The following is a 26994-nucleotide window of genomic DNA, read 5'->3' as shown; positions in this document are numbered from 1 at the left end:
TTTTTCTCTTTTTGGTTTTTTTGCGCAGGCGCTTTCTGCTTTTTGTACCCCATGAGCGAGAACTCGAGGCACACACGAAGACCGTCGCTCGCCAGTGAAGCAATTAATCAAGCGAAAAAAAAAAAAAAAAACTGCAATCAAAGCAAGCGCTCATTCCTGTTTACAGACCCGTAATAATAGCGACGCCAACCATAAGGACGACAAAGCTGGCGGAGCCCGGACGCGTGAGGAAGTGACCCTCGGAGGCAGGGGCGCTAGGCGGCCTCGCCACTGCGCCGCTGGGGCTGAACCCTCCAGGGGCGGTAGGAGCACTGCCAGGCATCAGGACGCTGGAGATCGAGGGGAGGTTAACATTCCATAATATGATTCATCTTCTGCATTCTAGACGAAAAAAAAAAGAAAAAAAAAAGAAGAAAAAAAAGAGAGAGACTTACTTGTCGATCACGTGGACGACACCGTTAGAGATGAGCACATCTGGAGTGACGACCTTTGCGTTGCCCACCATGACCCCGCCGTTCTTCACGCTGACCGTCACCTCCTGACCATTGACCGTCTTGACCTTCTGGCCGTTCTTGAGACCGCTGCTGTAGGCCACAGTTCCGTTCACTACGTGGTAGGTCAGGACGCTGGAGAGCTGCTCGACCGACAGTGTGGACGCGGTGGAAGCGATCTTGGCAAAGGCCGAGTCAGCCGGGGCGAAAATGGTAACATCCTTGAGCTCTTCAACCGTCTTGACCAGGTTGGCCTTGGTCAGGGACTCGGCAAGCGACTTGAGGTCGAGCTTGGTCAGAGCCGAGGCGGGCGCGGGCGGGACAGTCAAGACGGAGTCGATCAGGTGGATCACGCCGCCGTCGAAAGCAATGTTCTGGAAGGGATCCTTGGTCAGCAAAAGGCCACTCCCCGTGGACTCAAGTTGGTGACTTACCGCCTGAGTGACCTTGCTCGTCTTTTGCAAACCGCTCTTGAACTCAACAGTCTGACCAACAGCCTTGCCCTCAACCCTCTGTCCGCCCGTGACCTGGGCATAGGTGGCGTTGGTGAGCAGGGTGGGCAGGAACTTTGCCTCCTTGGTGAAGGCATCCCCGCGGTAGGTGCCGTCGATTACGTGGTAGCTGAGAATGGCCGGGACCAGGCCAGGGTCTTTGGCGATGGCAGCGGCATTGGTCGGGTCCGAGGTGAGCGCCGAGATGGCCTCGTTGCTGGGCGCAAGGATGGTAATGTTCTTGGCGCCTCCCAGGGTGGAAACCAGCGCGGGCTGGGTGGACAGCAGGTGGTTCAGTGCAGAGACGGACTCGTGCTTGCTGAGGACCTCTGTCAGAGACTGGGCCGCTGCGCCGGCGGCGAAGAGAGCGGAGATGGTAGTGAACTTCATCGTGCCGGATTCCCTACGGTTGTGGAGTAAAGGCAGGTGTTGGAAGGGGGTGAAGAGAAGGATAGGTTTTGCGGATGAGGTGATATAGAAAATTTGGGGAGAGGCGGCACCTATCTTTTGCTTTAAGGTTTGGAGCGTGGTTCTTCTCAAAGGGCAGAGTTTACACAAGAAGGGAACTCCAGCCTATTTGTATTCGGAATCTTGATCTGGGTTCAGATGACCCCATCATGGAGTCGATGTCTTTTCATGGAAGGGGTCGCCCATCAGCAAGGTTGCCCGAATGGGAAAACAACCAAGTTCCATTGCCGCGACCTTATCCAACCTCCCAGGCGACAGGGAAGCTATACCGTATCGAGCCATTGCGAGGCCGGAAGGCTGTCGATGATGAGACCAGACGACGGTGCGAATGATATTGTCGCAACAATATCGAATCGGGGATGCCCCTGATATGCTGACAAAAAGAAAGAGAGAAAAAAAAAAATTCTGCTCCCACATGTTTTTTTTTAGTGGTAGGATATCGCGGAGCTAGACATTCTCTTTTTTATTTTTATTCTTTCTGTTAGTCCTACTTAGTATACCATGTCTCAAGTTCTCGACGAGTTCATCAACTCTTGCACTGTCCCCCCTTTTTTTGACAAAAGAGGCAGGTAGGCCCACCGCATGGCATTAAATGGTAGTATAGTGTTTTCTGCTGGAGCTGCATACGATAATGAGATATAACAAACAACATGGTCAAGTTTAAGCCTCCAAGTCCATCTCCCAAGACGCTTAGTATGAAAGGTACCTGACTTGCATTTCTCCCAAAATCATAAAAAATAGGTATTTACGCGCAAACTAGCAAAGCCTCAAAAGAGTCCATGACGTCAAGCACTAGTAGTTCAAAACTCATGAGAAAAGAAAAAAAAAAAAAAAGTACAGAATTCGCTCTGTATCCGCAAGGTCGGTAAAACATTTAAGTCGCCCATCTCGCATCGTACAAGCGAGAGGCCGGATGCTTTGGAAGCTGCCTGTTGAGTTGGGTGATCAACTAACCAATGCGTGCGATGCGATCTTGGAGGCCTATCCCGGCACTGCCACTTTCCATCTTTTGATCGCATGTAACGCCATGGGACCGTCGGCCGAGAGCACGATTGGGCGGAGGAATACCCGTGACACCATTCTTTTCTCTGGCTGGCCAATTGGATCCTTTGCTTTCCGGCATCCCTTCCGATCTTTCGAGAAGCTTTAAACTGCAGTTCCCCGCACAGATTTCCTGCGAGCGTGTTGCGAAGAAAAGCTACCCTTGTTGCCAAGGATTTGGTCTGTTTCTTAAATTCTCAGTTGCCCAACCCGGCTTTTGCTTTTGACCTGACCTTGGCGCCTTGGGTTACTTTGTTGCCTAGTTCCCGGTAACCTCAAAGGCCCGACCTCCGACTACCAAGAAGCACGTTGCAAGTTTGACAGCAGGGGCCGCAAGAGATGATGAAGTATGACAAATCTGGTTTTGACATATACTCTGATAAATAAACAAATAAATAAATAAAAAATGAAGAAATAGCGCCTGAACAATTACGCAAAGAGGTAAGGGGACCCAACAAAGCATCTGGCTTGAGTACGTGTATCGGTTAACAAACCTTCCTCGTTTTGCGATTTTCGGGCAATTCAACAAGACCGACTCCCGACCGACGGTAAATAAATAGAAGAAACATACTTCAAAAAAAAAGTCTCCAGTGGTAGGGAACCAGGCCAAGCCTATATCGGTGTGGGTATACCGTGTGTATGGGTGGATTCAAACATTTCGGCGGCTAGGATGTGCTACCTGCCCGCCGCAATACGTACACACCATCAAATGATATAAAATGCGAAAGCGGTGGTCAATCTTGTACTTTAGCCCCTCAGCAAAGCCAACCTTGTGCTTTGTCACAGGTATGATTGGTACGCTACCTATACAATTTTTGCCGCACCACTGAGCTCCAACATCAGCAAAGTTACCGCACACTTTTATTTTTCCCCTATGGGGAGAGATGAGACGGGTGTGGCGATCCAGCCTTTGGTTATATTCCCGTCTCAACAAACATCTCGAAACACCTGCGATCAAATTGATCTCTCTGAATTGGCCAGTGAACAAAGCCAATTGCTATGGAAAATGAGCTGAAGTTGGTCAAGGGACTGTATTACGAAGACCATGACGAAATTGGCCAACCATAACTGCCTAGTGTCATGTCGCTGGAACAGGTAAAAATAGCCAAAGTTCTTGCCTTGAATGAAAAACTGAGGCTCTATCTAAATGAATCAAGCCAAGCCCTGGTTAAAACAAGCAAGTGTTTTTTTTTATATATCTACAACTCGACAGTTCGTAGAGGGATCCAAGGTGAGGAATGGGACATGTGGACGGTTATTAGTTACAGCAACACCAGGGCACGACGAGATGTGCGTGGAAGCTGCAACCTCCTTTCCGGGAGTCGATATACACATTACCCAAAGATCAAAGGCTCTGAGCACAGCGGTTATTCTTCAAAACAGAACCAAGCCAAGTCCTAGCTTGACGAGGATGACAAGGAATGCTGAGTGGAAAAAGGAATCCCACTAGCCAGCCGTCACTATGAAATTTCTTTCACAGCTTGACTTGTACGAAGCAAAAATGCCCAGTTGGGCCAGACCGTCCCTGCCCTGATGGCGTGGATATTTCTGACGTCGCGCCAGAGTTTCTTTTGACAGATACTTTTTGCCGCACGCAACTGCCAAACGTCATGAACACTCTAATGCCCATGATTCAGTGACCTTGAGGATAAAGATAAAAAAAGAACACAAGAGTCAGTATCCAATGGTAACTACGTAGGCTCGACATAGCTCAAGCAATGATTTGGCCTTGCCATTCATTAATATCATGGTTCCAAGACAACAAGATATGAGCAGACGCCGCGTGCATGTGTGAATATCTCCTGGCTGCCGACGGGACGTTTTCTCTATCGTCTATCTCATGATGATTGGCGGGGCGTTGGAGAAGACGTTTGCACTAGCCACGCCAACCCTTCTCTGGCGAACTTCAATTGACGCGCGCCGCTAAGCATGAGTAAAACCCTGCCTCTAAACCGAGAACGACAACAAAAAGGTGTCGTCATGGATAACGCGAATACGTGTATTCAAGTCATATCCGGGCTCCTCCGAGTCGTTGTCCACGGCTCACGAACAAATTTGTAGAATTGTGTGACTGCAGTTAGCATGGCGTGATGGATAAAAAAAGAAAAGAAAAATTTCGGTGAAAAAAAAAAAAAAAAAACCACTACGTAGATGAAAACGCTCCGGAGATTGGTGTAATGACAGTCAAGCCTCGGGATGAATAGAGGAGATAACAAAAGAAAACGAGAGGACAAAAGAGAGAGGGAAAAAAAAAAAAAAAAAAAAAGCTTCTGTCAGAGATGGGAGGATGGAACGGGGCTAGGTAGGTTCTAGACTAGTGTCCAGGCTTGCCCGATGTCTCTTGATCAGGCTGAGAATGCAGGGACGATCCAAAGATCAATAAGTTGGAAGGGACGTTGAGGAAAGAAAAAGAAAGTATGTAGGTGGAGATTTCTCCGACAATACAGTTAATTTACCGGTAGCGGAACCAAGGTGACTAAGAAGGCAGGTAAGGCAGGTAGGACGGTAGACCTTTCTTCTTACGTAGCGCTATGCGACCGAGGCGAGCTTGACGCTTGACACGTCCCAGCCAGAGAACCCACCCCGTCCCACAATTGTCCCACGTGACTTCGCGTAAACTTTGCGTTCATGTCAGCTTCTGCGTCACAAGCCGCCAGGGGCAAAATCAACTCAGGGTATCAATTACCCGTTCTTCTTTTTTGATTTCTGGCTTAACCAACATAGGTAAAAGCGCCTCGTTTAAAAAGTTGACTTGTTTCTCTGCATATCCTTTTTATTTTATTTTTGTTTGTATTCTTCTTAGATCCTGCAGACTCCTCCAAAGCAACGTCTTTACCTACTCTTTTTTTCATTTGTTTTTTTTTCCATTGTCGATGCCCACAATTCATGTCCATCCGAACGAAGCGGAACATCTTAGTCTGTTTCAATCCCGTCGGTACTCTATACAGGCCGAGGCCGATATCTGGTGCAGACTACACCGGTCTGGCCCGCAAATGTGGCATCAGTGACCTGGAGGGGGCGAGGCTCGAACGAGCCTTGGCGGATTCAATTATTCATTTTACTTTCGATGAGAAGCGCACCGATACGGCTTCGGAAACTCAATCCTTCCTGAGGCCTGGAGGTAAATCTTGGTGGAGAAATGTTTGTTGATATCAAACCCCCTCACAAGTTTCAAGTACTTGTCTCTGTTTGTCATCTAACACGCAGCACCGTCTTAGGTTGTCAACCATGCTATCAAGCGTGCTCTGCGTCCCGGCCGGGATATCCCTGCTGATCTCTTTCCCACGCTATTTGCCCTTGTATCCGCCGCCGAGGGCTTCGCTCTCGGCGAACGGGACCTCCCTAAGTCTTTGGGGCGACTGAGGAGGACTTTCGACCCTAGCAGCTCGTCCGGACGCAACTCGTCCGTCGACAAGCTGGTTGTCGGGGTCGCCGAAAACGTCAGGCACCCAAGGAACCTAGAGCGTACCTCGAGGGTGCTCTCTGCCCTCGGCATAAGTGTGGCCCCTCTCCGCTATCATCACTACGCAGGCCTCCATACCAACTATGCTGCCGATGGCGAAGTCCCCGACGAGATTTACCAGTCGGAGCAAAGAAAGGTAGCTCAAAGGGCGCTGGCGGACTCGATCCGCCGCGGCAGCCTGCGTTTTGGTGGCAACCGGAGCTCTCTGATGCGCCCGTACGACCTTGACTTCATTTGCGCCACGCGCAACTTTGCCAGCGGCGACCCAGTCCCATCGCTCCGTGCCGCAGAACGTCTGGCGGCCATGATGGTCACCAACAAGTCGCCGTCGAGGCTGCCCTGGGCCGAGTCGCAGATCAGCCGGCACGATGGAGATTGGCTCAAGTTATACGTGTTAAAGAATAGCAACAAAGACACGCGGAATATTATAAAATCCGGCTGGACTCCGGTTCTCCTGGAAGACAATTCGGATACAGATCGAAGCGCTCGCGGTGCAACTCCACGGCGACCAGATTGGGAATCCCTGTCAAAGCTCAGTGACACCAAGCTGGACCCGGACAGTCCCTCTGGGTGTAAGTTGCAGACGTACCGCGCCGACAGCGTGGACGAACTGTCAAGATGGCTGGCGGAGGAGATACAGCCAAAAAGATTCGTTCTTGGCCCGAGAATTGTCAAGGCCAAGGCTTTCAGAGTCCTGGACGATCCTGATGTGGAGCCCAACGTGCCAGGCTTGAAATCGGAGGATATCCTGAAGAAGGTGCTCGAACAGAGGCTCAAAAGACGTCCAGCCATACAAAAAACGGGAACGTCAAAGGAAAGAGTTTTAGCACTGTTGGAGAGAATGGTGAAGGGACGCTTGTCGCAAAACACAACCCCCTCGCATCGACGACGTGGTGGACAAGAAGACTCCGGGTGATCAAGCCCAGCGGGAACGACCCGAGGAGCATGATTCATCTGGGCGACTAGTGGCACGCCAGGGTGGACAATCCTGAATATATATAAAAAATAAAAAATAAAAATAAAAAAAAAGAAGAAAAAAACGATAAGAGCTTATATTGGCTCTACATTATGGCCTCAGTTTTAGTAACGTTCTTTTGGTAACCGCACAGGTCATGCTGCCGCGTTGAAGTGTCCGCCACTGATGTATTTTTGTTAGACATATATTCGATGCTCGGGTGACTATAGTTTCTATTTGCAGAGTTGTAACTCGCCAAGTGACTACCTGTGTAACGTGTGTCGAGTTGAGGCTGGTGCCAATGCGTGGATTTGCAGCCTGCCCACAATGGAAAGCAAATTATCATTCAACCACCATTTTCGCCGTGCTTGCCATAGGGCTGAGCTGCACGGACTAGAGTCGAGCGTTGGTTGCCTTGTAGTAAACTGCCGGTTACGACAGCTGAGACCGCAGCCAGACCCCAAACGTTGCCCGTAAGCGTGCTTGCACACTTTGAAAATGGCAAACAGAACTCTTTAGCCACTATCAAAGCCGCATCAAGCTGAGCATCTAGACTGAGCATAGCCATGCAGATGGTCGGTCATACGGGTATACAGCCCAATCTTCCCCACCAGAAATGGAGTGATGGTTACTCTGTTGGTATGTCTTGACCTCTACGGTCATATTACATGCATCCAAGTCCATAATAGCCAATGGTCTTGCCGTCAGTATCAGACATTAAAATGCCAACTTTAATATTCCCGAAAAGGGTTTGATTCTTATATCGGGGCTTACTTCGACGGTATTGCTGGGCCCAGTAGATGTCAGCAATCAACACGTAAAAAGGAGACAAATCAGACGAGACAGAAGAAAAGCCAATAATAATTATTTAGGGTCGAGGAAAGACATCCAAGAAGCACTTGTGAAGACCGAGAGAGACTGCATTGAGTAGATGTTACAGGTAACACAGGTATGCCGTCCCCGATCTAGGCTTCCATAGACGACCTTCCTAACTGATATCCCGAAAGCACAACCCATTCCAGATAGTGTCTAGTTTCAAGAAAAGTTTTGCACGACAAAAGAAAGAGGGAGAAAAGATCCATTGTTATTGAATAAATCCAAGGGTATAAAAGAGAGAGATATGGAGCGCAAGTTCAAAAATGCAACGCAAGTGAGAAAGCTAGAAGGAAATGTGATCAACTCGCCTCAGCCAATGCAACCTCGGTTGCTGAAAAGATCATGATGCCGCAAATGTCTTTGGGCAGCAAGGACAAGGCCTGCATCGCTCAGCTGAAGAAATTCTTGACCGCTCCCGTGCCCTTCTTCCACTTGTCCTTGACCCAACTGCCAAACCACCTCTTGTGCAGCTCGTCGAGATCATCGCCACCGAGGGGAGTCGCGGGAACTTTCTGTGGCCCTGGATCCACGAGGGTCAAGTCATCATGGGAGCGGGCTGCAAGTCCCAGGCCCTGCTCGACGACAAGACCGTCTGGCAGCTTCTGATCGACATGGTCGTGAATCTCCGATGAGGGATTGGTGGGGTTGACAGCGGAAACGTCACGACTTGCAACTACCACCTGAGTCTTAGCGCCGTCCGAGGGCGTGGGGAGTGCGAGGGCAGTCGCGGCTATCGAGAGTACAAGCAAGTGCGTTAGCGTGGACGGCATGTTGAGTCGTTGTGCGTAGGAGTGGAAAAGGGGGAACCGCCCTCAGAAAGAAAAGAGGTTATGGTAAGCAGAGAATTTGTGATAGGAAGCTAATCTAGAAATAAACTTGGCTGTATCAATTTAGTGAAGTGGGTAAGAGTGGATGGAGAAAAAGATATTGAAACTGTACCTGATATGTATCTTGTATAACGCGCGTTATATATACTGTGAAGACGGGAGGCTGTCTTCATTTCCTTCTCAACTGCTAACCATTTTGGCCATGTTTCTAAAACTGGGATACACTAAAGACTGTCCATTATTAGCCAAGGGAAATCCTAAAGACAGTCTCGAGGGCCTTGTCCAGAAGATAGTAAGCTAGGGGGTATTCGACATGGACACACGATGGAATCCAACCCTGGTTCGTCGGGAAGCGGCAAGCGCCCCCTTGAATTCATCAACCAATCACATTGCCAGTGTGCTTTTTGGCCGCAGCATCCCGCGCAGGAGGCAGGAGGAATCGAGAGTTTCAGAAGTTGGTGATATGCTCGATAAGGTAGGGCCACTGAATGAATACCTCAGTAGGTCCAAGTACTACTACCTACCAAAGGTCCCAGGAGCTCAGTATTCTTTTCTCTTTCTTCTTCTGTCAAATTGGAACTGAGATACCTAAAAAAAAATGAGTTTGCTTAGGTCTAGAAGGATTCTAGTGCTAGCGCTAGACTAGTCTAGACCTAATCCAGTGTCGGAACCGACAAAGATGATGGCGCCAAGATATACAATTCTAATTATGGAAATACTTTTCAGAGTGAACCTTGGCGTAATGTCTTTACAGTATGCCTTAGTCCTGTAAACTTTGCTTACATGCCTTCTAGGCTGGGTCGAGAACATATTGTACAGGCAGGTGCTCCATCCAGGCACCAATCTCTGATAGTAAGACAAGACGTTTTGGACGTCAACGAAAAATGTTCATCTTCAAAGTCAGATTCGGGAGGGTAACCAGCTAGTCTTCTACGTAACTTTCCATCCCGAGGCCAAATAATGTACATATGCATATGCTGTGTTGGTAACAGGTGAGTACGTTATCCCTTTGCCAGGTCAGAAACCTATTGTGGAAACTAATCCACGCTCAAGTTGAAAAGTAGTGCCTTGTTGCTACAATTAGAAGCCTCTTGAATAGTATTGTTACAAGTGCAGCTGACCGCCACAGTCAAATCATTATGATACAAGGAAAACAGATAACAACGTCCCAATATCCGACAAGCCACACTATTGGTACAGCCTTGAATACAGCGCTCATCGCCCAGCTTCCTTCTCAAACTCACGAAGCGCCTTGGCCACCTCCGGATCCATGTCTTCGTCGTCGTCAAACTCATCCTCGTTGCTCTCCTTCTTCAACCTGTCCAGCTCCGAATGCTTAGGCGGCAGTCTTCCCTTCTTGGTTCTCCTCTCCACCTGGTGCTGCCGCGCCTTGTGGGACGCGCCCTCGATGTTGCCAGTCTGGCTCACGTCGAGGTTGATCTTGTCGAGCTGGCTCCTGGCCTGGGCCTGCGCCAGCGCCCGACGCGCCCGCACGCCACCGTCGCCCTTACCGCCGAGCGGGTTGGCGCGGTCGTTGAGCACCTCGGTGCCGGGCTTCCCCAGCCTGACCTTGCGGAGCTCACGCTGCTTGGCGCCGAGGGCCCACAGGTCACCCCATCGGGCCTTGCGCGCGTCGTGATACGCCTGCTTGCCGTGCGACTTGGGTACCGTCCAGCGCTCGATGTTGCCGTCAGGGGTGCACACGTCCATGACAACGTGACCCGTCCGCTTGAGCGGTGGGAGGATGTTGCGCGGGAGGGACAACATCGAAGGTGGCGCCTCACCCTTCTTGCCGTAGCCCTCAAAGGCACGATCGGTCGCCTCTTTGCCCTGCCAGGGGCCGCTTGGGGGCGACCTTCTGGTGTTGGTATCCATGTCGCCGCCGGTGGTGGCCTCGGTGGACGACGACTCCGCAGACTGGCCGCCGCCGCGACGGACAGCTAGGTAGCTGAAGTCGACGTCCTCGTGGTTCTGATGGACGCCACCGAGGACCTTTTGGAAGAAGGGCGGGCGGATGAAGCGTTGCGAGAAATGGCAGAAGTCCCTGCGGCCAAACGTAAAGCCAGGTGTTTGATACATGGGACAGGTCTTGTGGTTAGTGCACGGCGCGATGATCATACCATGCTCACGCACCCTCTCCTTCGATTCCTTGGTCTGGATATGGTCCTCCAAGTCCGCGCCAGTGGCCTTGCTAGAGAATGTTGAGCCAGGAGGAACGATGAACTCGTCCAAAAGACGCATCCGCACATCTGCGACGGCCTCAAAGCCACGCGGGTGCCCTTTCTCCATCACAATCAGGATACCGCCGTCGGGGTTCAGCTGGGACCAGAGATTGTCGAGCAAAGCCTCACGCTTGAACTGCTTGTCGAGCGGCATCAGTACGTGCGACATCATGATGACGTCGTACGTCTTCCTCTCCTTGGGGTCAGCCGGCGCATCAATGTGCTTGGAGACGTTTACGGCCGAGTGTAGGTAATCGGGCAGGCGGGGAATGAAGGTTGTGTTCTCCAACAACTGGGACACGCGATGCCTCAAGAAGTTGCTACCGACAAGCGCCGTTCTCTTTCCGATGGGAACCTCGAGGCTGTTCCAGATGCCCTGCGACCGCATCACCTCCGACTCCGCCTCAACAACATGTTGCCAGGCAAGCAGGCCTGCGCCAGCTGCGCCCACATCCAGAACTCGCGGACCCTTGCCCTCGTTCTTTTGCATCAATCCGCGGAGCCACTCGGTGCCCAACCTCTTGCGAACTTCTGATAGGATACTGGTTATCGTAGAGTACGTAGTTGGCAGGACCGTCGCCATGTAAGCATCGGCCTCGATCTCTGACATGCGGTGGTCGGTAGCCCTCAACGCAACTCCAACTTGCTTTGCATTCCTCATGTTGTACGGCGTACGCGCAGAGAAAGGCAGTCCCGGGCCACCAAACACATTCTCTGCTGCTTCCTTGACGTGCTTCGGATCCGTTCTCTTCAGGAGCTTCGTGATGGGCTCAACAATGCTCTCCTTGGGAATAAAGATAGTGCTGGGGTTGGTCCTGGATTGCCCCTCAAGGGTCAGCTCGTGAAGGCGATCGGTTTCTCTCTGCCTCTCTTCCCATTGATCCACCTCACGAGCCTTGTATTCATCCGCATCAAGTCCCGCCCCTTCTTGAACATCCCATGCAAATTCCTTGGCCTCCTGCTCGGCCGGTGCACCGTGCTCGGGCTCCCCTGCCTGAGCCATTTCGGCTTCCGCAGCGGCTATTTGAGCCTCCTCGTCTATCAGCGTCTGGAGGCTGGCTGCCTCGAAATCGGCCTGGAGTTGAAGAAGGGCCTCGTATTGACGCTGGTTCTTTGCCACACCCTGCAAGTACTTGATGCGTGGGTCCTTGTTGAGGGCTTCTAGATCGAGATCGAGGTCGATCTCCGCCTCTTCGCCTGCTTGTGCATCTGCAGGCTCGCGGGTCTTGAAAGCCGGGGTATATTCAACCTCCTCAAGGCCTCCCTGGCCATCCTCTCTAAGAAGCGTAGGGCCTCCATGTCCTGGCGCGCCGGTGGGATCGGAGGATTCGGTGACGTCTTCCACGGCAATGCTGCCAATTCCGATGTCCTCTGGCTCGGTCGCGCGCAACGGGGGTCCGAAGAGCCGCTCGTACACCTGGTACTCTTCCTCGTAGAGGAAGTGCGGTGGCAGAGTATCTCCAAAGGTGGCCTTTGTCTCGCGCACAAATTTCTCGATCTCCTCTGGTGTTGCATCCCCTTCGGGTCGTGCAGGGTACTCGAGGGGTGCATCTTCTGAAGTGGTCTCGTGGGTGTCTGCAGGGGCTGCTGGTTCGGTCGGCGATTGTGAGGGTCCCTGGGAAGATGCTGGCGTTTCTGACGGTGTCTGGTTCAAGGTCCTCGTCGTCGACAAGCTTCTCTGCTGGCTGGAGGCAATTCTAGTCCTAGCCGCGTGGTATTGTCGAAACGACGCGGCGCGCATTGAGCTTGGAGCTCGTCGTGCAGCTAGAGGACCGGTGAATCCATATTCGAAAAGGTGAAGCAGGTCCTGCCTGCATTTGGAGCAGGGTCCTCTTACTCTGCTAGCCGAAAGCATATCTTTTACAACTCCCACATGCGATGCGGTGTTTGGCGGGGGAATGGGAATGAGTAGCAACAACTTTTTTTTTTTTTTTTTTTTCCCACTGGGCTGATGTGAATAAATTGAGGTCGAGCTCCAACAGCAGCTCTTTGCCGCAGTGGGCCTTACAGGGGTGAATGCTGTGAATCATAGGGCTTCTTATTGGTCAGAGATCCATACAGTGCTCAACAGGGGCATCATGGCCTATGGAGCCACGCGTGAGTCTTCGCGTTCGCACTTCGACTACTGTAGCTGCAATCGCAGTCCAGGAAAAACGGCGACCCATATGCATAACCTCGAATTTTGTTCATAAAACAAGTAATCGGTATCCGCATTATAATATGAACAAATTGTCAAAGAAGGATATCCGTGCCTTGTCACTACCAACGCCGAACGCCCAACAATCCACGCATTACCAAAAGGCCAAGAATCCCATTCCACACGCTAATACTCTCATTCGTTTCCAACATCAGCCAATGTGCGAAATACGGGCTTTGCCGCACCAGGTCTAGCACCCGCCGAACCTGCCGGTTTCGCGTTGACAGTACGGGCCGGAGGATTCTTGATGTTGTATTTTGACGATTCGGCGGCTTTGTATGGATCGAACTGTAATCCCACATTTTAATCGTTAGTAACGCTGCCATTTGCGCCTAGTATGCCGATATCCTCGAGCCGGACACGACCAGGACATGCTGGTGTCCCGGACAGTGGTTGGCATAGAGGTAGTAAGATACCACATACAGAGAATAGCGACACAAAGTATAAACCAAAGAACACGATGATGGAGTTGATGATGCTGTTCAAATCCCAGTTCCCTGGCCGTTGGAACTGTCGCGGGCCGGACGTGGTACCAGATCCACCTCCGCCACCCAGCCTCTGCCCACCACCGGAGAAAGCCGCACCTCCGCCGGCGGCCGGGCCGGCTAGCTTGACTGCCCTCTCGACGGCGGCCGTCAGGGCGGGAGGGTTGGCACCCTTGATGGTCTCGACGACGGATCCACTCTTCAGGATGAGGAAGGTGGGCATGGCGCTGACGGCATACTGCTGGGCGATCTCGCGCTGGCTGTCGACGTCGACTTTGCAGAATGTGATCCTGTTCGGCTTGGAGTACTTGGTCGAGAGCGATTCGAAAGTCGGCGCAATCATCTTGCATGGGCCGCACCAGTCAGCGTAGACTGTCGGCAGAGGAGGATACCATTTGTCAGCAGTGCGCCACATAAACGAGGGGTCCAGAAGTTGACTGGGCTTTTACGATGTTGAACATACAGTCGGTGATGACAACGCTGGAGGAGCTGAGTATCTGGCGCCATTGCGCTGCTGAAGTGATGTGGACGGTCATTGTATGCGATGAGCGTCTGTCTGTGAGGGTTGTACTGGGTTTGGTTGCGATTCCGGGGTGCAGGCGGGCAGCTAGCTGTATATGGCCACGATTGCATTTGGAGAAGGGAAATGGTGGAGACTATAGGCTGACGGGAATGACGACGGCGCAAATCGCCTTCCATTGTCGTCCGTAGTGTGGGTCCCGTCCGATCGGACGTGTTTGGAGGCTTACACCAAATGGGAAGGCGGCCAAAATTTTGAGCATTCTGCCGCAGATTCCCCCCTCTTCCGCCTTTTTTTTCAAAGCATCGCAAGGATAAGGGTCGGTAAAGGAGAGAAAGAAGCATCGGGAAAGCGCTCTCACTACGCCATTTCTCTTTATCTTGTCAACCAAAGACTTCTTTCGTCTTTTTTTTGGGGTCTCAGATTTAATATCATGCCTCCTCACGAACAACACCCTGCCAAAGTAAGTATCGGTTAATGACAGCTTTGGGAATCTATCTCTTTGCATATGAAATAATTTTGCACAATGGTCAATTTCAACATCATAGTTGTACTTGGCCTCTACCATTGAGACACTTTTAATTCGAAACACCAGGAAGCCACAAAGAAACTCTTGCGCAGCCGTCAAATCAGTATACTGACATTTTTAATTACAGAAGCGAAAGCTTGGAAGGTATGGAGATGGTGCGGATCTTAGTGACACCATCACTACGTTCAGACCATCAGCAAGATTTGCACCTACCGTCCCGAGAGACTGGACCGTCTCCGTGGCCATTCCTAGCAGCATTATCACCGAGTGAGTGGCTATGTTTAACCTTGGTCTAGCCATGACCTTTGGTTTTGTAACCAGAGGCTCAAAAAGAAAATAAAGGGGGAACAAAAAACTAACCAGCGTAATAGTTGTGCGAGGGATGAGCAGCGCATCAATGCTCCTTCGCGGATAGCACGTGCCTTGGCCGTCTTTTCCATCGACGAGGTTGTCGTCTTTGACGACAGTCCTCCCGATTCCCGGCCACCAGCTGTTGATACGGATGCATACACGGGTGACGTCGACCCGGCCCATTACATCTGGCATCTCCTGAACTACATGGAGTGTCCGCCATTCATGCGGAAAACCCTCTTTCCATTGCACCCGAACCTCAGGTTGCAAGGTTTATTTCCCGGCCTTGACATGCCACACCATCCACACAGGGACGAGTGGCTGCCCTACATGGAAGCCATGACGCTTCCCGGGAAGCCCGAGGGCGGAAAGGGGTATGTCTTGTTTGCTTCTTCTCGAGGGCCTGAAGTCCATACCATATCGGCCACGTGACCAAAGGATGCGCTATCATTGGCTTTGCCGAGCATGGTGGTGATGGCAGGCTCTCGCTCTCTTGCATACTGTATTCCTTGTTCTGGGGCAGATACTGATATTCTTTGCAGCACTCTCGTTGACATTGGCATGCGCAAGCCGATAACTATTGCGGAATCGATTCCTCCAAAGACAAGACTGACCCTCCACTTCCCCGGCGAGTCGTACGACAATGCCGAAGCCGTCGACCCGGCCGCGCCTCGCACAGAAGGCGGCTACTACTGGGGCTTTAGCGTACGCCGCTGCGGATCCCTCTCGGAAGTTCTCACCGAGAGCCCTTTCGAGGGTGGTTACGACCTGAGCATTGGCACCTCTGAGCGCGGCGAGGTTTCAACAAACGCATTCCCCCACGGAAAGCCTCCTCCGCAGTTCAAGCATCTCCTCATCGTTTTTGGCGGTCCTCGAGGCCTCGAGTTTGCTGCCATGAACGATCCGCAGCTGAGCGAGATTGGGATAAGCACTGGTCGTGTAAGGGAAGTGTTTGACCACTGGATCAACGTGCTGCCAGACCAAGGGAGCAGGAATATCAGGACCGAGGAATCTTTGTTTATTGCTCTGACTGATCTTCGACGACTTTGGTACCGTACCTGAGTTACCCGTTGCAGTTTAGTATAACCAATTTTAACACTGGACTGGTCGTGCCTCAACTTGATCCTGAACTCAAATCATGTTTTTCCAGCGAACGATGACAATTACACTATTTTCACTCCTGAAATCGTCCATCTGTATATACGGAGGTCATGTCTTCATACAATGTACCACATGTAATCCAACAGTCGTCCCTTGCACGATCAAATGGAAATGTAGTCTGTTGTCAGATTATCAAATGTTTGGCTCAGCTCTAAATGCTTTTAAAGTGGGTCACGTTCATCAGGCTTGCCCGGCTACCAATGGCCTTTTTGTGTGTACCCTTTCTGCATCTCGAAAGGCATATTCTCCCAATGCGGCAAAATTCAGTTTCAAAAATCAAAAACCGGTCCTTCCGGGGGAAAAGAAGGGGGGGCGCACATCGTTCACGTATTTACTACAGTGCTATCAACATGTCGTTTGGCGGCGGGCTGTGTGATCGAAGGGATTGCCCCTCCTTACCCATGTCAACGATGGATAGTATATTGACAAAAACTTGGTTTGATCTTTTTAAGTTGGTGGCTGTGGTTCTTACCAAAAGGGTTACCTGTGGAAACTGTACAGAGTTCAAGGGTATGAAGGCGAATACGGGTTAGCAACACTAATGCGTCCGTATCATGAGTTTAAAGCGTCGAGCTCGCACAAGCCGCTATTCAGGAAGTTTAGGTCTTTATAAATTCCTCCTCTTCTTTTTCATAGTGTGGAAAAAAAATATCTCTTACTAAAAAGAGCGCATTCAGAAATTTGAAAGATTGCTGTGTTGCTTCAGCAAACAATGTTAAAATATATGTCAACTTCATTACTCTGGTAATCCATGATTCATTCCTCATGCAAGCCATCAACCGCAAACTCTCGCTTCACAGACCTAGACCCTTGGCGCCTCTAGTCCAACGATACAAGCTCAATGCCCTTCTCCTAGCCTTGTGCTCCTCCCACTCGGTAGGACTGGAGCCGCGAACGCTATACAAAGTACTCCGCAGGACCTTCCTAAAATTCTTCTGAAATTCAGTCGAGAGCGTCACGACGCATACCTCGTGGGCTCGAACAATCGTTTCGCAAGCCTGCTCGACCGACTGATTAGGTCCGCCTAGCTGCGGCATGCGGTCGGCAAACAAGAGAAGAATAAACGAGCCGTGGAGAAGATATATCCCGAACAAATACGGCATAAAGGTCAACTCCGGGTCGTGCCGCAAGATCCTACTGACAGCTTGGGAAGCGGCAATCGCTGAGGCGGCGCAGTCGTTGAAGCGTGCCGACGTTATCCAGTCGTCGTCATCGTCCAGCATCGAGATGGCGTCCCACTTTCCATGCAGCAAGACATGCAACACGTGGAGGATATGTGTGCTATACGCCATAACCAGCTGCAGACGCGACCGGTCACGGACAGACGAGGAGCGGTGCTGCCGCCGGTCCGGGGGCGTATTACCTGCAGAGCCCGCAGAGAAAGGCGGCGGTCCGGAAGGTGTTGTCGACTGGGTTGTAGGCCCGGGTTCGACTTTCGCCACGCCGTCTTGCGCGCTGCTGCCATTCTGACTCCCAGTTGATACTGGCCTGGCGCCATCTACACCTCCCGTCACGAGATCCTTGATATGTGGCCCAGGGGTACTGGCTGCAGGGGCCGAGGTAGATGCCACAGTAGAGCCGTTGATAACGCCACCGCCACCAGCAGTTGCCGCCGACAAATAGTCAGATCCAATCGGATCGGCTGCAGGGGCTAACGGCTCTGCATCGAGGGCCAGTCTGTCGAGGCTCCGCTCGCAGGCTGCCAGTTCCTCGCTTATAACCGCCACTGCAGGGGAGTCGTCGAGAGCGCCGAGTCGCGGGTGCAGTCTTCGGTGATGGACCTCAATAATATCGCCTAGAATGGCCATGAGCGGTAAAAAATACTCAAAAAATCCCGTGCCAGTCACAACTGTAGGCGGACCAATAACTCTTTCAGGCATTGAAGCTTGTGGAATTGTATCAAGTTCCTCCCAGACCGTTTCCGGAAGAGGAGCTATTTGTTACACCGGGTCAGTCAGCATCTCTCCCCTCATGAGCCTGGGCTTCATGACAAACAAGGCAGAGGGATATATCTATAGTCCAGAAGCAAGCTTCGGGATTACTTACTATACAGCTCGCAGTATGAATCCGGGATATACAGAGCGCTGTTGAAGGAAAGCGCCAAATGCCTATCCAAGCAGTAGATCAGCCAGAAGACGCGCCTCCGTTCCTCTCTGGCTTCGGCCCCTGCCAAGGACGCGTCGTCCTCGTGTTCACGCCGGCAGGAGCACAGCGGGTTGGCGCAGGGGCTCACTGAGGCCGAACAGCGTTCATCCTCTCGATGGAGGCCTAGAGCTAGGGCCAGTCTGATGGCTTTGTTCCACCATTTGAAGCAGTCGGACTTGAAATCGCCTCCAGATACAGCGATTGACAGTAGGACAAACGTGAGTACATCATCGATAACACCCCCAGGCTCGTTAGTGGCTGTGGTCGTTGGCAGGTGATCGCTAGCTCGCAAGGATGGGCCATCGCCGCCGTTGAGATTACGGAAATATTCGGCGTAGTGGGTTTGCGACTGGTCATTCTCCACGCGCAGGCCCCCTGAGCTCGAGCAACATACGTCAGCAATCGCATCTTTGACCTTCCGGCATCATGCTTGAAACACAGCGGGATCAAAAGCATACCGTGGATCCGCCTCCATCTGTCGGGGTCGCGTCGAGAAATAAGCGAAGTAGAGAGTTCATATAGCGCGTTGGTGATCTTGCTTCGGGATCCAGGTACATGGAGCAATACAATGTCGGCTGTTTGAGCAGCGCACCAAAGCATGGTCGCAAGCAGTGCAGGGGTGGTGGGTCGGGGATTTGTTGGGTGCAACAGGGACTTCTTGCGAAATATGCGCGTCAAGATGTAGGGGCTAGCACAGCGAAAGAGAGAGCTGCCGGGCTCCGTTAGGTAAACGTCGAGTAGATCGCATGCAACGCTGGCGGGTATAATATCGGCAATGTACGGAAGTACTGGCAGCAGACACGCGTATCGACAGTCGGCACTCGGCGCTTTGTATAGCGACGAGACTCGCTGAATCTCGGGGAAACCTCCTCCCGACGTCGCGCCGCCTGGGTCGGCTACGGAACCAATCCTTACTCGGCAATTCGCGACACCGGTCACAGTACTGAAAGAGCCACGGCCGTTTGCGTGACGTTGGCTACTAGAGCTGCCCTCGCGCCCGGATTGATGACCGATGTTGCCGAGACCTGAAGGGCTCTCGACGCCGAAAGAGACGCTGGGACGATGGGAGCCGCCATAACCACCAGTGACGCTTCCGTTGGCCGGAGACGGATAGCCCATGCTCTCGTCAGAAGCAACGCCATCCCTGGTGCTGCCTGCCGGTGCACCGTGTACACTACCTGCATGGTGGCTTCCTCCCATGGAGGGGAAAGCTCCACCTGGAGAGGTGCCGGCCTGCTGATAGGCAAGACGCGATAGGGTCGGCGACGACTGCTGGTGTTGGTGTGCACCCGTTGATGGACTTGTAGCCATCATGCCTGAACGATCCATGGCTGTTGTTGAGTCTAATACGCTGGCAAGCTGCATCTGAACATTTACGCCCGAGCCGTAAGCCGCGCTTGACGACGGAAGAGACGTTTGGTATGCCGAACGATGGCTTGAGCTATTCGCTGACAGAGGGACATGTGATATTCCGGGAAGTGACTGATGGGTATTTCCAGCAGAAGGGCTTGGTAGCGACTCACGTGGGCCTAATAGACCCTGGCTATGCGTATTATGATTACTTTGACTGCTATGCAATCTAGGGCCTCCGTTGACAGCAACAGACGGTTCGGTATAGCTTTGGGCGCGTTGAGAATGAGCATAATACTGCGCCGTATGACCTGAAGATCCTGGGGAAGGAGGAACTTGCCCAATCTCTGAGGCCGTATTAGGACCATGGGCGGCGCTGCTCAAAGCTGGTTGTGAATTACTTTGCAGACCCCCAGGGTGGAAGGTTATCGTGGTTGAGGTCGTTGAGGTGTTTCCTGGCACACCTTGAGCAGGCGCGCCACCACCATCGCCAAGGCTGGTGCGTGAGTGGTTTGCACCTGACTGGTGAGGTAGGTGAGCAGTATTGTCGTCTTGACGGCTTTCGTACTTATGGACCGGTCTGTTATGACTATCGGTACTTCTTTTCGAAGGCAGGTCGCGGCCATCACTACTAATAGCGATGGGGGCCCGCCCTCTCTTCTTTACCTCACGATTATAGCGACAGGTGTAACCGTAGTCTGGTCGATGAGATCAGAGAGTTACCTAAAAAAAAAAACAAAAAAAAAAAAAAGAAAACGCCTTGAAGATAGCAAGCATAGTAACAGCTGTTACAAAACCAAGGAGATTGTGGGAAAACAAAGAACCACTGGGAAAGGTGCGATAGAACATACCTACGCATCGACGGCTAAAGTTAAAAGTCAGTATCAGAACATCGGCCATTCACGTTAGCGCCTTGTTTGACCCAATCGAGCTGGGAAGGACAAATGTTTAAAAAAAGACAGGATGGGATGATTATATGGGGCATGTCTGTTTTGCATAAGCCAGGGGAGATGCAGAGGGGCTCAAATCAGGTGTTCCATACCAAGGACACTCGCCGTTGCATCTGGTTCGTGAATTGCTGCACTTGTCGCAGGCACGGCGCGTCCTTTTTCTTGGACGCGCATGTTCCGACAGGTCTTCGTCGGGCACATCGTCCGGCTGCGGGGAGTCGACGGCCATGTGTGTATGCGCATGTGAATGTGTGTGCGCGTGCGTCTCCAACGGTCGACTGTCGATCTCCATCGTGTCGAGGGTAAAGAAGAAGAAAAAAGGGCACCTCGCTTTCCCAGCGGTTAAGATGCTGGAAGAACTTGAGATCCCGTTGCCTGCTGGATTTGTGCGTCCCGTCTTGCCGTCTGACCTAAGTTGCCTGCCTACTACCGTCCCAGAGTTGTGATTGTCCGTTTCACAGGTATGCCAGCAGACAAGAGACGCTCGGGAAGTCGGCAGCAGACATCTGGCGATGCAGACTCAAGCTGGGCAGGACAGTATTACCGAAGGGGGTTGTGGTCTGGTCTGTAAAATGATATCGAAAAATTCCTTTCTCTGTGTCTCGTGGGGTCTGGCGCGGCGCCGTGAAAGGACGGTAGAGAAAGAGAAAAAGAGAGAAGACGTGGCCAGACACGAAAAGACAGACCGAATGGCGCGCCTAGATTAGATCGGAAGGAGAACTTTTTAGCTCATCTTTGGCAGACGGCCAGACCTCTAGCTGTCGCGAGCAAGTCCGATTTTAAACAAGGTCAAAAAGGCCAGAAACGTTCCCGATTCTAGTTCTAGATTCTAGTCAAGGGGGAGGTTATGGCGAAAATTGCCGGACAGTCCGCCGGTAGGGTTTGTTTCGTCTTCGCAAAAAAAGCTCCCTCCATAATCTTGGGATCGCTTTCGTCGCAACAGGAGCAGGGGACATCCCTTCTACCCGGTCTTTACCAAAGGGGAGCAGTCAATGAGCATTTTAGACTTGGGTACTTACAGTACTTGAACAGCAGTGCTAAAAAGTGCATGACAGTTTAGTTTTGTCGGCAAGGAGCTTTCGGCACCTTCGAATTTCCCCCAGCGCAAGGGTTTCCCCGCACTTGTAGGGATATGCTGGGTCTTGCTGGGAAATGTTCCACGCCGGTGGCAATCCAATGCGACTACCGCTTTGGTCTAGCACTACAGTAGACTAGGTCTACTGTAGTCTAGTTCGGCAAGGGTCTTGTTGGATGATTGATCGGTTGGGGGTGTGTGTGGTGGTAGGCAGAAATCGATGGGTCGGCAAGTCGGGTAGCTTGTAGTTTCCTTGGATGGCCTTTCGTTTCAGTGCATTGAGTTGATCACTTTGAGGATGAAAATTTAAATTCGGTTACTCTACCTATCAGACGTTTACCCAGTCAGTCTTTTCTGGTTTTCAACAGCAAATTGTTGCTTGCTATTGTCTACCATGTATTAATTTACCCTTGACCCAGATTATTCGAGATCCAACACGTGGGGCGGAGCTGAGCTGGGCCATGGTAAACCTTGGATGTCATGACTCTGCATTATTTTCCCCAGGAAATACGCATGTACATCATTGGTCATGTACATACAGCAGGTAAAGACAGCAGGTATGTACCTTGTCTAGACCTAGTCCAGTATCCTATTCATTCCCAATTGCTTACTGGCATTTCAGTTGCTTTCACGTTGATCAGGTGGGACAAAAAGAAAATTGAGACTGATATCAACTGAAATTAACCCTTCTTCTGCCCATCACATCTAGCTAACATAAGGTACTAACTCGAGTCTAGCCGAACGCTTTTTTTTTTTTTTTTTTTTTGTATCTGCTTGGGGTATGGAGTACCTCTGATTATCTTCATTCAGTTGGGCAACCCCTATCTCCCAGGGAGGTACTGTAGATGCCCTTGGTGCCTAATCAAGTAAGGTATGCGCCTACCCTAGCTAACTCGTCACACAATCGATGCGTAGGGAAGGTTCAATCAGGTACCTTGCTGCATGATGTTGAGCTCGATGATATGACGTTACCAAAACCTTTAAAAATTCTACCCTGCCAGACCCTTTGGGCATCCGAAAGCTTCCCCACCAGATTTCAGCATGGAGTTGTGCAGCAGTTGCAGTTGTACTTCATACAATGTACAGTACATGGAAATCTTGGAGATCCACGACACCTAGCCCCAGAGAGAGATGATCGCCCGAGCAGGGTTCCCAAGATCCCTCTCGTAACTCGTTTACTCGCTTATTGCTGCCTTCTAACACTGCAGCCCCCAACTAACTGACCGCTTGGCATTTATGGCAATTCCTCATTGCGGACATCCGAACGTCTTGGCCTCACATCACATGCCTGCTCCCTTTTGCCTTTCGGTTCTATAACCAGACAAGTAGACTTCTGTTACACCATTGACGGGCGTGACTCGGCACCCGCGGAGTGTGTCGAATGTTTGGGCTTAGCGAGTTATCAATTCGTCTCAACTAGTATCTCTCCTCTTCTCTTGTTATTCTTCTGTTATCGTTGTTTGTTTTCTGAGTATTCCAAAGTCTGCACAAGTGGGTTATCATCCAAAACACCTAATCCCAACTATCAAATCATATGACCCCGCTACCTTTTTATTTTTATTTTTTTATTTTTTTATTCTGTTGGTTGAATGTTCTTTTCTTCATCGTTTGCGTCGTTTCTTTTTCATTCAGATCTGCAGGCTTGATCCAAAACAGGTAATAGGCTCGTCAGGTCCCCCCAGGTCCAAGTAGTCAAACCGATAATCCCGCTCGGGTACCTCCGAGGCTGGCCGTGGAGGATCAGGCAGGAAAAACGTGGGCGATGCGGCACGGAACATTCCGTCATCCTCCCTCCCGTCCAGACCGAGCCCGAACAGAGTGTCGTCCCGAGTGACGTCGTCATCATCGCCCATGACGCTTGAGGGGGTCTCCAATTTCAACACGCTTGCTGGCGAGACCTCATAGACACCCCTGTTGCTGCTGCTGCTGCTGCTGCCGCGTCTGGTGCTGATGCATGACCCGGAGCGAGGTGTCGGTGGCGATTTCCTGGCCGCCAAGTTCCGGATCATCTTGAGCGTCGGCCGGTGCATCACTATCGACTCGAGGATCGGCAGCCAGTCGGCGACGGACTTGGACCGATCATCCCGCCCACCCCTGGTCCGCTTTCCTGTCGTTTGCCCCCTCGATTCATGGCTTCCACCCCCGAAGTGCGATTCGCCAAGGACCAGGCTGAAGACGTCACTCAAACACCTGCTCTGTGGCCAGTGCCTCGCAAGCGCCGATAGCGATGCGCTACACGCGCTGATGGCCTGTGCAAGGTCGCCATCCTCCCTGGGCGACCTCGATCCTGGCTCTTGACTGCGACACAGAAGTGAGATGCCACACTTGAACTGAGCAATCAGGGCCAGCCAGGACCGCTCACTCCCCGCAGCGGCTGTTGATCGCTGGAGATGTCTGAACAAAAGACATGCCTGCATGGTACTGTGCCGCGTTATTTTGTTCTTGTCAAGCCCGAGGTTCGAATCTTGGTCGGCCGTTGCTGTTATATCTTGTCCGTCATGCTCACAATTACCCACACTTCCACCCAAGCTTTGGGGCGTCACGGCGACCGTAATACTGCTGCCATCCTCGCCAGCTGTATCGTCACCTTGGCCGACGTCTGGACTGCCGACGTCGTTTTGAGGAAGCTGGCTGCCGAAGAGTGTGGCCAACCCGACGTGGTATGTAAATTGCAGCCATTCTGCAGCTGGGAACTTCTGTCTGCATGATTCACCCCAGTCCTGAAGTTTCTTCAGAAGTCTCGTCTCCTCCTCGGCGTCCCGCTGTTGGCATAGTCTGAACTCCAAGGCTTTGCTCTGCAGCCTCAAGCCTTTGACATACTCGAGAGCCGTATCTTCTTCATCCAAGTATAGCTCCGCTGTGATGTGGCCGTCTGATACCGATGGTGGAAGGTCAAAGGTAGTGCTGACAACACGGTCGAGGGCATATGCGGACCAGAAGACCCTACGGCGAATCTGCATTTTGTTGCCTCCACAGTCTGCCCTGTAGCTGTTCCCAGAAGTCTCACCGTCCTTTACGTCGTCGTCTTCCCCGGCGTGAAGCCCAGCCAACACACAGTAGCGCATAGTTGCACCAGCGATGCTCACCAGCCGCTCTGTGGACGGAGAGTGCAGCGCGTGCATTGCCAGCAGCAGGTGTGCCTGGACGTGCAAGATGCGGTCGGGTTGAGCAAAGACGTGGCTCAGGTGACGCGTCACGGCGAGTCTGTAGAAGGCCAGGTGGCTCTGTTGGCCGTTGAGCAGCATGCCGATGCTGTACACCATATTGGTGAAGAATCCCACCCAGAGATCCCCGGGTCTCTGCAGCGGGTTTTTGAGGTTTTCGAGATCCAGGAATGCAAAGCGTGAGTGAATGCGGGTGCGGTAGACCTCAAACAGACCCATCTCGGTCGGTCGGTCTATGTTCATGGAAAGCTGGTGAGGCTGCTGCTGGGCGTTACCATGATATCTGTTGCCGTCCGGCCTGGCAAAGGTCGCCAGCAGTCCAATCGCCGGGGCGCTTCCAGATAAGCTGCTGCCAGGCCGTTGGATGTAATCTTGGCCGGGGAACGCGCTCGGTGAAGCTGCGAACTGAAGAGGTTGCCCAGGCCCACCGGTGCGAGCCTGGAACGCTCCCATTGAAGCATTGGGTGAGCCGTGGCACGAGTACACGCTCGGGGACGCCCCGTGGTTGGTTGGGCTGTTGGTGCTGGTGAAGGTGCCATCCGGGGAGGGCACGCCTCTGTAGTAGCCGCCGTGGCTTGGATTCCTGGCTGGCTTCTGGTTAGGCTGCCACTGTTGGGCCAATATCTGTGCCTTTTCGAGCCTGGCAACGCGTTCCTCAAGGGATGAGATGTCAACCGGAGAAGGCAGCGCCATCTGCGTATATGGCATGGTGCTATAGTATGGTTGCGCGAGCGTCAGCAATGGGGACAAGCAGTTTGGCTGGAACAGCAGACAGAATCACGTCTGGGGGGGCAGTTTTACCCTAGACCAAGTCGAGGCACGACCTCATGGCACGTCTCTCCTGATTTGCTGCAGTTTGTACAGGGCCTCTGCTCGTCGCATTTTTGCTAAAAGTCCAACCAAGTCAGTTCACCTACTAACATGATGATTATAACGGTGCTGCCGTATAGAGAAGGCAAATGACCGGGGTCTAGTTGAGGAAAGGGGAAGAGCTGTTGTTCTAGCTTACCTTCCTCCGTCGACACCGTCCGCATGCCAGAGTCTTTTGGCGTTTTGCAGGACGCTCCTCTGGCGGAGTTGCCATGGACTCATAAGGCGCTGGGGGCGGCGAGGCAGACATAGCGGTTGGTCACTATGAGACTGGGATCTTGTAGAAGTAGACTCTTGAACAGTTTGAAAGGAATCCAGTTGCTGCAGACCCCAATGAGTATGTGTCGATGCTTTCAACGTTTGATTTTACCAACGTTTCTCTTCGGCATACAAGTACAACAGAAAACACATTAGGCTCTTCAACCGGTGAAATGTGGTATGTGGTAATTAGAAAAGGTAGAAACCAGCACTTGAACAATAAAATAAACCAAGAAAACTCACAAACCCCTCTAGCAAAACCAGGCATTCCCCCCCGGGGGTCAACCTCGCAGAATGGAAACAACCGGGCATGACGGCACTCTTTTCTTCCCCCTCCGCGCGCAAAAGGAACGTAACAATCCCCAAGAGGAAACCCCCCAAAAAAAATAAGTGTACCCCCACTCTGCATTCATCTCCCCTCATCCACTGCTCCCTTCCCAGGGGTCCAGTTTGGAGCCCATTCTCTAGAGAAAGTTGGTTGGTTAATCAGAGATTGGGCGGGAAGATAATAAACAGGTACTTTGTTGATTTATTGCGTTTACCAGATGCAAGGCAGGGCACGCGCGCGCAGGCTTCATCCCCGTTTCGCCGCCCCCCCTCTCTCTCTCTCTCTCTTAAGCTTAGCAAATAGGTACAATCGAACTAACTATTTGATTTTGTTTCTGGGCCGGCTTATCTGCGGTCTGTCCAATTGGGGACCTGGGATATAATTTTCCAAGCCGGACTGGTCTCCGCCTTCTGTCTGGCCTTTGCCCCGGGACGGGTCTCCGGGGGGGCAGGCTGTGGTTGACCTCGTTTTTGTTTGCCCCAACCACCCCCCCAGAATAAGCACAAAGTGGATGAGGAGGAGGAGGAGGAGCTTGCTTGCTATCACCCCCACACAATCTTTCAAGGCCCTTGGGGTAACCAGAGCCCGGCCATCGCAAAGAGAACTTAAGCTACACCAAGACGCCGGCACCCGGCAATTGGGCGGAATCGCGGGTATTTTACCATGTATCTGTGTTTTCTGAAGTTGATCATTTTTTTTGGTCAGGTTTCATGTGTCGTAAATGATTTGGTATTTGATCTCGTCCCCCCTTTTTCACCCTTGTCATTAGCTCGGGTT

General features: G+C 51.8%; 6 protein-coding genes across 6 annotated transcripts; 2 read left to right on the top strand and 4 right to left on the bottom strand.

Moving 5' to 3' along the window:
* Positions 1–160: 160 nt before the first annotated feature.
* On the bottom strand, positions 161–1372 carry PpBr36_09281 (uncharacterized protein; the record flags this gene model as incomplete). Its single annotated transcript, XM_029896402.1, has 3 exons — positions 161–329; positions 435–865; positions 926–1372. 3 exons carry the CDS (start codon positions 1370–1372, stop codon positions 161–163), a joined length of 1047 nt encoding a protein of 348 aa, XP_029744595.1.
* A 4005-nt stretch (positions 1373–5377) lies between these two features.
* On the top strand, positions 5378–6870 carry PpBr36_09280 (uncharacterized protein; the record flags this gene model as incomplete). Its single annotated transcript, XM_029896401.1, has 2 exons — positions 5378–5632; positions 5710–6870. 2 exons carry the CDS (start codon positions 5378–5380, stop codon positions 6868–6870), a joined length of 1416 nt encoding a protein of 471 aa, XP_029744596.1.
* A 1304-nt stretch (positions 6871–8174) lies between these two features.
* Positions 8175–14052, bottom strand: PpBr36_09279 (uncharacterized protein; the record flags this gene model as incomplete). Its single annotated transcript, XM_029896400.1, has 5 exons — positions 8175–8515; positions 9857–12469; positions 13238–13319; positions 13455–13888; positions 13980–14052. 5 exons carry the CDS (start codon positions 14050–14052, stop codon positions 8175–8177), a joined length of 3543 nt encoding a protein of 1180 aa, XP_029744697.1.
* A 417-nt stretch (positions 14053–14469) lies between these two features.
* Positions 14470–15978, top strand: PpBr36_09278 (uncharacterized protein; the record flags this gene model as incomplete). The annotated part of the gene is made up of 4 exons (XM_029896399.1): positions 14470–14499; positions 14693–14832; positions 14937–15290; positions 15459–15978. 4 exons carry the CDS (start codon positions 14470–14472, stop codon positions 15976–15978), a joined length of 1044 nt encoding a protein of 347 aa, XP_029744696.1.
* An 893-nt stretch (positions 15979–16871) lies between these two features.
* PpBr36_09277 (uncharacterized protein) lies at positions 16872–20814 on the bottom strand (the record flags this gene model as incomplete). The annotated part of the gene is made up of 5 exons (XM_029896398.1): positions 16872–18010; positions 18124–18597; positions 18681–19538; positions 20424–20437; positions 20615–20814. 5 exons carry the CDS (start codon positions 20812–20814, stop codon positions 16872–16874), a joined length of 2685 nt encoding a protein of 894 aa, XP_029744704.1.
* A 2411-nt stretch (positions 20815–23225) lies between these two features.
* Positions 23226–25881, bottom strand: PpBr36_09276 (uncharacterized protein; the record flags this gene model as incomplete). The annotated part of the gene is made up of 3 exons (XM_029896397.1): positions 23226–25473; positions 25563–25648; positions 25771–25881. 3 exons carry the CDS (start codon positions 25879–25881, stop codon positions 23226–23228), a joined length of 2445 nt encoding a protein of 814 aa, XP_029744703.1.
* Positions 25882–26994: the final 1113 nt, after the last annotated feature.

Source organism: Pyricularia pennisetigena (assembly GCF_004337985.1).
Source record: "Pyricularia pennisetigena strain Br36 chromosome 7 map unlocalized Pyricularia_pennisetigena_Br36_Scf_8, whole genome shotgun sequence".
In the NCBI taxonomy this organism is placed as follows: Eukaryota; Fungi; Ascomycota; class Sordariomycetes; order Magnaporthales; family Pyriculariaceae; genus Pyricularia; species Pyricularia pennisetigena.
Note: the sequence above shows the minus strand (reverse complement) of the source record. Positions and strands in the feature narration are given on the sequence as shown.